The sequence below is a fragment of the Melozone crissalis genome, unplaced genomic scaffold, assembly GCF_028551555.1.
Source record: "Melozone crissalis strain CALT ecotype California unplaced genomic scaffold, PUWL_Pcris_2 ptg000054l_1, whole genome shotgun sequence".
In the NCBI taxonomy this organism is placed as follows: domain Eukaryota; kingdom Metazoa; phylum Chordata; class Aves; order Passeriformes; family Passerellidae; genus Melozone; species Melozone crissalis.
Genome location: NW_026535832.1, coordinates 167,270 through 176,814, shown reverse-complemented (window position 1 = coordinate 176,814; position 9,545 = coordinate 167,270). Strand labels below are relative to the sequence as shown.

The window sequence follows — 9,545 nt, the reverse complement described above, 5'->3', positions numbered from 1 at the left end:
CGTCCCCGCGGGCAGCACACAGCACGGACACACCGGGGCGGGAGCTCCTGGCACCGGCAGAACCGGGGCCCCGCGGTGTCCCCCGAGTCCCCCCACGCCCGCGGCGCTGACGCCGCTGATTTATCGCCGTCGTTAGCGCAGCCCGGGCGGCATCTGGCCGCAATTAGCGCGGGCTCGGCGTCACCCGCCCCGCTGTCCCGGGGCCCCGCGCGTGCCCGCGCTCCCGGCGGCGCGGGGGCCGCATCCTGCCCGGTGGGGGGGGGGGGGTTATCGGCGGCCACCGGCGCTGCCTCCCCCCGCGCCGGTGACGTCAAGCGCTGACGCCGATCCGCCCCCTCAGCCGCCCGCGGGCTTGGCCGGCCGTGACGTCCGCCGCCGCCGCCGTTAACTCCTTCTCCGGTGCCGCCCGCTCCGGGCTCGTTGTGCCCCCGCCTGACCCGCGGTGCGGGGATAGTGGAACCCCCCCCCCCGCTCCCCGGTGAACCGGAGGGAACGGCTGCTCCCCGGGTAACCCCCGGTGCCACCGGGGCACGGCGGTGCCACGGGAGGTGTGGGGACATGCGGGAACGGTGCAGCCACACAAACCCTGCCGTGCCAGCGGCCTGTCCCGGGCTGACCCCCACGGGCGGTGGCCGGGCTGTCCCCCGGGGTTCCCGTGAGGTCCCGTGGCGGTGCCTGACCCGGCGTGTTTATTTATTATTTATTTATTTGTTTGTTATACCCCTTTTTTACAGCCGGGGTCCGGCTCGGTGCCAGTGCCCGGTACCAGTGCCTGAGTCAGTGCCCGGTGCCCATGCCAGGGACAGCTGCGGTGCCGGTACCGGGAGCCCAGTACCAGGTGGCAGGTTCCTGTGCCCGGTCCCAGTTCCCAGTAGCCAATTCCCATGCCCGGTTCCCATTCCTATTCCCGGTGCCTGGTTCCGGTGCCCAGTTCCCGGTGCCCTGCGCCGTTCCTGTGCCCGGTTCCCGGTGCCCTGTGCCGTTCCCATGCTCGGTTCCCAGGGCCCGGTTCCCGGTGCCCTGTCCCGTTCCCGGTTCCCGCCCCTCCCTTTGTGCCCATCAGCCCCGGCGGGGCGCGCGCCGCGGGGCCACGTGACCACCCCTCCCCCGCGCTGACGTCATCCCAGGGCCCCGCGCGCTGTTGTCCCGTTTATCCGCCGGTCGCCGCGGCGACGGGGCCGGGGCGGGGCCGGCACGGGGCGGGGCACCGCCTCCGCGGGGACGAGACCACGCCCCGTATGCAAATTAGGGCGGGCGAGGACGTCATCTGCAGCCAATGGGAACTCGACGCGGTGAGGTCACCACGGCGGCGCCGCCTATTTAATGCGGCGCGGGGCGTGCGGCGGCGGCAGAGCTGTGTGCGCGCGCGCAGGAGCGGGCCTGCGGCCGGTGCGCACCGGGCGCCTCCCCCCGCCCTCCCCGCCCCGCGCTCGCCCCGGTCCTCCCCCCGCCCCGGCGCCGTTTCCCCCGCAGCCGGGCGGGGGAGGAGGATGGAAACACCCTTCTACCATGATGATGTGTTGAGCGGCCTCGGCAGTGGCTTCGCTCCGTCCTCCGGCAGCAACGGGCTCCTCCTGCCTTTCCCCGGCGGCAGCATGATGAAGAAGGACGCGCTCGGGATGGCCTTACCGGAACAGGTGGCGGCGGCGCTGAAAGCCCCCGGCGCGGCCAGCGGCGAGGCGGCGGGGCTGCTGGGCTCGGCCGAGCTGGGGCTGCTCAAGCTGGCGTCCCCGGAGCTGGAGCGGCTCATCATCCAGTCCAACGGGCTGGTCACCACCACCCCGACCAGCGGCCAGTTCCTCTACCCCAAAGCGGCGGCCTCCGAGGAGCAGGAGTTCGCCGAGGGTTTCGTCAAGGCGCTGGAGGACTTGCACAAGCAGAACCAGCTGGGCGGCGGCGCGGCGGGGAGCGGCGGCGGCGCGGGCGGCGGCGGCGGGGGAGGAAGCGGCGGCGCGGGCGAGCTGCCCGCCGCCGGGATGGCCCCGGAGCCGCCGGTCTACGCCAACCTCAGCACCTACCCGGCCGTCAGCTACGCCGCCGACCCCGGCCCGTTCGCGGCGCCGCCGCCGCGGCTGCCTCCGCCGCCGCCCCCGCCGCCGCTAAAGGACGAGCCGCAGATCGTGCCGGAGGTGCCGAGCTTCGGGGAGAGCCCCCCGCTGTCCCCCATCGACATGGACACGCAGGAGCGCATCAAGGCGGAACGGAAGCGGCTGAGGAACCGCATCGCCGCCTCCAAGTGCCGCAAGAGGAAGCTGGAGCGGATCTCCCGGCTGGAGGAGAAGGTGAAGAGCCTCAAGAGCCAGAACACGGAGCTCGCCTCCACCGCCAGCCTGCTCCGCGAGCAGGTCGCCCAGCTCAAGCAGAAGGTGCTCAGCCACGTCAACAGCGGCTGCCAGCTCCTGCCCCAGCACCAGCACCAGGTGCCGGCCTACTGACCCCGGGCGGGCCCCAGCCCGGGCACGGACCGAGGGGTCCCGGGCGAGGACCCGGGGGAGCGCTCGCCTTGCCCCGGCCATGGACCGAGGGGAACGGGGGAAGCGCTCATCCCGCCCCGGGAACGGACCGAGGGGTCCCGGGAACGGACTGAGGGGAGCGGGGGAAGCGTCCGCTCTGTCCCGGGCACGGACCGAGAGGAGCGGGGGAAGCGCCCGCCTTAACCCGGGCACGGACTGAGGGGAGCGGGGGAAGCGCCTGCCTTGCCCCGGGTACGGACCGGGGGGTCCCGGGCACGGACTGAGGGGTCCCGAGAAGAGGAAGAAGAGCGATGATCGCCCTCCATCTCCCCGGACACGGACCGAGGGCTCTGAGGGGAGAGAACCGGGACCGGCTCCGGACGGCGGGCCCCGAGCACGCCCCGCTGCCCGCGGAGGAGGGAGCGGCCGGGGGGGTTCCTCGCCGCGCACGGACTGAGAGGGGCTCGGGCCGCCCCCCCCGGGCCCCTCCGCGCCCCACACATTCCAGTGAGGTCCCAGTAAAGCCCCGCGACACGGAGAGTTGGCCTGTGGCTGTTTGCTGCGCCCGGGAAGGGACGGGAAGGGGCGGCGCGGCCAGGAAGTGGCGCGGCCGGTGCCATCTTGGGCTGGGGGGGAGCGGCCCCGGGGGGATCGGGGAGTCCTGGGGGGCGATGGGGAGTGAAGACCCCTCAGGGCTGGCCGAGAGGCTCTGGGAGTCACCGGAGAGGGTGGAGGGCGAGGGGGTCCGTGGGGCTGTGGTTATTGGGGAGGGGGAGCTGGGGAGGGGGTGGTGAAGGGTTGGGGTGTTGCGGGGGGTGTGGGGTTATTTGGGCTCTCTTGGGGGGGATATGGGGGTGTATTTGGGCTCCCCTGGGGCTGAAGGGTCCCCACGTGTGAGGAGGTGGGCGAGGGGACCCCAGTGCGGGTCCTGGCTGTGGCTCTGCCCTGCCGGACCCTCTCCGTGTTGGGGGGCTCACCAGCACCCCCTGTCCGGGCCCCCGGGGGTCACCCCGATGCGCCCAGCGAGGCCGGGCCTGCCCTGCTCCTCCCAGACTCCGGCAACAGCCTCGGGCTTCCCGGCACCGCTCAGGCTCCTCCCCGGCCTTCCCCACCTGCGGGGCCCCAGCCCGGGGAGAGCCGCACCGGGGCACCGGGCCCGTGTCCCGGGGACGCAGCTGGCGGCGGCTCCAGCAGTGGGATCTCCCCGGGAGCCGCTGTGCCAGAGTCTGGGGTGCCTGGGTACCCTGCTCTGGGGGCTCCCCGGGGACCCCACGCTCGGTGCCGTGCCCTGGGGGCCTTCCCGGGGATCGTTCGGCACCGGGCCGTGCCGTGGGTGGCTCCCCGGTGACTCCACGCTCGGTGCCGTGCTGTGCCGTGCCGTGGGTGGCTCCCGGGACGCGGTGCCAGCCGGCTGCGGTTTCCCGGAGGAAGCGCCGTCCCGTCCCGTCCCCGCCGCGCGGAAGCGGCGCCGTCCCGGCGCGGTTGAGCTGCTGCGCCCCGGATGTGCCGCTCGCTCCGGAGCGAGGACGGACGGGGCAGCACCTGTCTCCGGCCCGGTGTCACCAGATCCTCGTGTCCCCAAATCCCCGCAGCCTCACGTCCCCGGTCCCATTGTCCCCGCATCGTGATGGTCCTTTTGTCCCCGCATTCCCACGGTTCGGCGTTCCGGTATCCCGATGCCGCCGCTTTCCCACATCCCTTTGTCCTCAACCCTCACATCCCGGTGTCCCCACGTGCCCCGATCCCTTTGTGCCCGCTTCCCGGTGTCCGCGGCGATCGCAGCAGGGCTGGCTCCCGGTACCGGGGCCGTTTCCCGGTCCTGCGGTGGGGGGGGAAGCGGCCGGGATGGGGGGGGAGTGTGGGGGGGTTCTCCCGGTGCCCGCGGGGTCCCGGCGCTGCGGGGCCGCCCGGTACCGACAGGGGGCGCCCCGCCTCCCCCGGGGCGGGTAAAGGCGGCGGCGCCGGCACCGGGCGGGATGGCCCGGGGCGCGCTCCGCCTGCTCTGCTGCGCCGCTGCCCTGCTCGCTGCCGCAGGTACCGGGCACGGGGAGGGTCCGCGGGGTCCCAGGGCACGGGGGAGAGGCGGCACCGGGGGGTGGGCGCTTCCCGGTACCGGCAGTGGGTGCGCCTGGGGCCTCTCCCCGCCCGGTTCCAGGTGTGGGGAGAAGCATCCAGGTGCTCCGTGGACGTTCGGGGAGGTCTCCACGTGTAGCGGTCTCCAGTGGGGCACTGGGGGGTTCCGTGTCCCCTCTGGGGCTGGGCTCTCTGGGGGGCTACACCGGGGCACCGTGCCCCTCCCGGACCGCGGGCTGCCAAACCGGCTGCTCCTGGCACGGGTACCCTGGCACCGCGTCGGCGCTCCCGGGGCAAAGGGCTCCCCGGTATCCCGGGCCACCGTGGGCCCCCCGTTCCCAGCCTGGGCCCCCCATACCCTCCCTGCACCCCGAGGGGCCTCGCTCACCCATCCTGGCACGCACGGGCTCCGTGCCATCCTGGCACAGGGTGGCAGATGGTGGCAGCCCATCCCAGCGAGGCTGGCGGCCGTGGGGACCCCCAGGCACGCTGTGCCCCTGGTGCTGGCCCTGCCACGGGGCATTTCTGCCCGCTGGCCCTCCGGGGCCAGCCTGGACTCGCTCCTCCTGTTGTGCAAACAGGGTTTGGACAGATAAGGGGCACTGCCAGCGCTGCCAGGCAAACCTGCTCCGTCCCACGTGGCCACGGGAGAGTCCCTGCCACACCTGGCCCTGAGGGTGTCCCTGGCCCTGAGGGTGCCCGGTGGGTGCCACCAGGACTGGGGCAGCACGTGTCCCCGTGCCCTGGCACTGCCCCGCTGCCCTGCCTGTGCCCGGCAGTGCTGTGCCCGTGCCACCGCAGCTCGGGGGGCTCGCTCTGGTTCTGGGTTCTGGGGTTCGGTGCTGGCTCAATCCCAGTTCTGTGTGTGATCCAAAGCAGCTGGGAATGGTCCCTGTGAGGCCGGAGGTGGGGCAGGTGCTGCTGCCCTGCCAGGCCCTGCCAGGCCCTGCCTTGTCCTTGCTCAGCATCTCCCTCCTCCCCCGAGGGCTGGAGCCGGGGCTGGCACTGATCCTGTCCCCACAGTGTCTCAGAACAGCTCAGGGACAGCCGTGCCACCGTCTCTGTCCCCTGCAGCCACCAGCCACGGCACTCACAGCGTGAGTTCATCTGGGCCTGATTTGGGAGCAGCCCGTGCAGCTCCACCCAACCAAACCAGAGCACCAACCCTGCCCAGTGCCTCGGGATCAACAGCATCTTCAGCATCTCCATCCAGCACCACCACACCTAAAACTCCATCCAGCACCTTGGCATCAAAACCATCTCCATCATCTCCATCCGGTACCTCGGGATCAACACCTCCATCATCTGCATCCAGCACCACCACACCAACAACTCCATCCAACACCTCGAGATCAGCACCATCTCCATCATCTTCTGCATCCAGCACCACCACACCAACAACTCCAAGCAATATCTCAGAATCAACACCCCCATCATCTGCATCCAACACCACCACACCAACTCCATCCAACACCTCGAGATCAGCATCATCTCCATCCAGCACCACCCCACCAACAACTCCATCTATTACCTTGGGATCAACACCTGCATCATCTGCATCCAACACCACCACACCAATTCCATCCAACACCTCGAGATCAACACCTCCACCATCTCCATCCAGCACCACCACACCAACAACTCCACTCAATGTCTCGGGATCAACACCTCCATTATCTCCATCCAACGCCACCACGGCACCAACTCCGTCCCACCCGAATGCGTCCAGACCCACAGAGCGTCCATCCAGCCCAGCCCCCTCCTCACCCAGCCCCTCTGGGCCCGCCTCTCCCCCCACAGCCCCCGTGAGCACCAGCGGTGTCACCAGCAGTGTCACCAGCAGTGTCACCAGCAGCGTCACCAGCAGCTCCAGAGGGACAGCAGCCCCTGGGAGCTCCGGTGAGAGCCAGCCTGGGGGGCCTGGGAATGGCTATGGACCCCCTGGATCCCCCACCTGGGGCTGCACTCAGGGGTGCAGGTGCCACAGTGAGCCCAGAGCCCCCCTGGCTGCTCCCCCCTCCTTGGGGGGGGGGGTTGTTGAGGGCTCCCCTTTTGTTCCCCAGTGCCAGGGGGGTCAGGAGGGGACACAGGAGCTGTGCCAGCTCTGTGATGGGTGGGGTGGTGGCAGTCGGGTGACTGGAGCCAGAATTGAGCCGCCTCTTTCTCCGTGGTGCTTGGAGGCTGGGCATCAGTGTCAGTGGGGGGAATAATGGGGTGCCAGGGGGAAAAACAGGATGTCAGGGTGAATAATGGAATGCCAGGAGGGAAAACGGGGTGCCAGGGGGAATAATGGAGTGGTAGGGGGGAATAACGGGATGCCAGGAGGAGAAATAATGGGGTGCCAGGGGGAAATAACGGGATGCCAAGGGGAACAACTAGATGCTAGGGGGAATAACGGGATGCCAAGGGGAATGATAGGGTGCCAGGGGGAATAACGGGGTTCCAGGGGGAATAACGGGGTGCCCGTCTCGCCCCACAGAGCAGCACCCCGCCGAGCTGAGCCCTGCCGTGGTCGCTGTGCTCTCCCTGGCCGTGTGCGCGCTGCTGGCGGCGGCGGCCGCGCTGCTGGTGCGGCGGGCGCGGCGCGGGACGCCCCCGTTCCAGCAGCTGGATGAGGTGCCCATGGTGCGTGGGGGGATTTGGGGAGGGGGCGGCGGCCCCGGGGTGCGGCGCTCACCGCGCTCTCTTTCTCTTTTTCCCCAGAGCAAAGTGACCGAGGGGTCCCTTGTGCGCACCCCCAGCTGAGCCCCCGCGCTGCTCAATAAAGGAGCCGCTCCCGCCTCTGCCTTCCCGTCTGCCGTGTGCTCTGCAGCCCGCCCGGGAAAGCCCCCGGTCCCGGGGGATGCCCCGGCCGCTCTCGGGGTGCCCCGGGCCGGGCTGGCGGCCGCGGGGTGTTCCCGGTGCGGCGGGGGGCGCGTACCGGGGGTGCGGCGGTGCTGCCCGGGATGCGGCGGTGCCGCCGGGGGTGCGGGGCCCGCGCAGCCCCCCCGGCGAGGTGCGATGGGAGGGAGGGAGCGAGCGGCCAGGCACGCACGTCGCTTTCCTTCTGCTCCGCTGCACTCGGCCGGGGCCGCGCTCGCCGCGAGGACCGGGCACCGGTACGGGGCTGCGGGCGGGGACGGGGGGCTGCGGCCGCCGGGGACCCCCGTGCCGGGCATCGGCGGGGCCGGGGGTGGGGATGAGGCCGCTGCCGGTGCTGGCGGATCCCGGGGGATCGGTGCGGGTGCGCCCCGGTGCTCGGGGGCGGTGGGCGGCGGGTGTCCGGGCTGGATCATTAACGTGCCACCGGTGGGTTCGTGACTTGGCGGGTGCTGCGGGCTGGGGGTCGCCCCCCGTGGCCTCAAATCCTTGTCGCTGTCCCCACGCAGCCCACGGGAGCCCCGGGAGTGGGGCGGGGGGCTCCCGAAACCCGAGGTGGGGGCTGAGGCCGGCCGAGCCCCGGTGGCCGCGAATCACGGCGGGGAGGAGCCCGCGCGTCCCGGCCCCGCGGTGGCCCCGGGGTGTCCCCAGCCGCGGGAGGGGGGTCCCCGCCGCTGAGCCCCTCCCGGCCGCGGCACCGGAGCTGCCCCCGCAGGGACGGCGATGAGACGGAGCCGGACAGCGCTGCCCTTCCTCGGCGCGGAGGTGAGAGCGGCACCGGGGCCACCGGCGGGGCGAGGGGTGTCCCGGGGGGCGAGGGGTGTCCCCGGTATGAGCGTCCCAGCGCCGGCCCCCCGGGCAGCAATAACCGGGCTGGCGGCGCTGAGCGGGAGTTAATTATCCCCTTAATGGGCGGTTAATTATTATTCACCTCTGCGTAATTGCGCGCCGGCTCCGGGGGTTTTTCCGGCGGGGTCCCGGGGGAACTCAGGGGGGTCCTCTCCGGTGGCGGCGGGAGCGGGAGGAGGAGGATGAGGAGGGGGAGTCCCGGTGTCTCGGTGCGCTGCGGGCGGGGCCTTTCCCGGTGCCCCGGCTGTGCCTTTCCCGGTGCCCCCGGCCCAGCTACCCCCGGTACCCCCGCCTGCAGCGCCGCACCGTGTCCGCCAGGGGGCGCCGGCGCGCTACCGGCGCTCGGTGCCGGCGGGGGGGGCGGGGGCGCTGCCCGGGCGAGACCCCCGGGCCGGGATCAGCAGGGACACCCCCCCCCCCCATCCCGGTGCCGCCCCCCGCGCCCCTCACCGCCGCTCCGTCTCCCGGCAGCGCTGCCGCGATCCCGCCGAGGCCGCCCCGGGAGCGGCGGTGGGCGCCGTGCGCCGGCGTTTCTCCGGGACCCCGCTGCTGCCGCCGCTGGGCTGCCGGTTGGCGGAGGCGGCCCGAGCCCCCGAGCCCGAGGCTGCCCGGGTGGTGTTCACCATCGAGGAGAGCGGCCCCAGCAGCGGCGATGAGTCCGAGCCCCCCCGGTAAGGGCGGCGCGGGGAGCGGGGAGGCGATGCCCCGGTGGCACCGGGAGCGGGTTACCGGGCAGGGCACGGCTGGCGGGGGACGCTCCCGGGTTCAGCACCGGCGGCCGGACAGCGGCACCGGGGCAGAGCACCCGGTGGGTTGGGGACAAACTGCTCTGTCACCGACCCCGCCGTGCCAGCCCCGGGACGTGCATTGTGATCCCCGTCTGTCCCTGTCACCCCCATCACCCATCCCTGTCCCCGCCCGTGTCCCAGCCAGAGCCACCCCCGGCCCGGCCTGGCCCTGCCCGAGGTGACCCCGCTCCCTCCCGCGGTGCCTCGGGCCCGGCCGTGCCGCTCCAGGGCTATTTTTGGGCCGTTCCCCCTGTCCCGTGCCTCTCCCAGCCCGGCCTGTGGGGACAGCGAGGAGCTGGCACGGCCGAGGGACACGGCTCTGGTGTCACTTGTCCGGCACAGACACGTGGGGACAGCGACACTGCGATAAGGACGGGCTGTCCTGGGCACGGGGACTGGCTGTGCTGCCAGCCAGCACGGGGGGCTCTTCCCTGTGTCCCACATCCCCTCGTGTCCCTGTCCCACACCCCTCTGCCCTGATGTCCCCACGGACAGGCCAAGGTGGCCCCTCCAGGACCCCTTT

General features: G+C 72.2%; 1 protein-coding gene across 1 annotated transcript; it reads left to right on the top strand.

Annotated features, from left to right (window-relative positions):
- The first annotated feature begins 1,402 nt into the window (after positions 1-1,402).
- JUND (JunD proto-oncogene, AP-1 transcription factor subunit) lies at positions 1,403-2,484 on the top strand. The gene has a single exon (XM_054286560.1). It carries the CDS (start codon positions 1,491-1,493, stop codon positions 2,433-2,435), a length of 945 nt encoding a protein of 314 aa, XP_054142535.1. The 5' UTR covers positions 1,403-1,490; the 3' UTR covers positions 2,436-2,484.
- Positions 2,485-9,545: the final 7,061 nt, after the last annotated feature.

Coding starts and splice junctions, on each gene's coding strand:
- JUND (XM_054286560.1), top strand. CDS start 1,491: ATGGAAACACCCTTCTACCATGATGATGTGTTGAGCGGCCTCGGCAGT.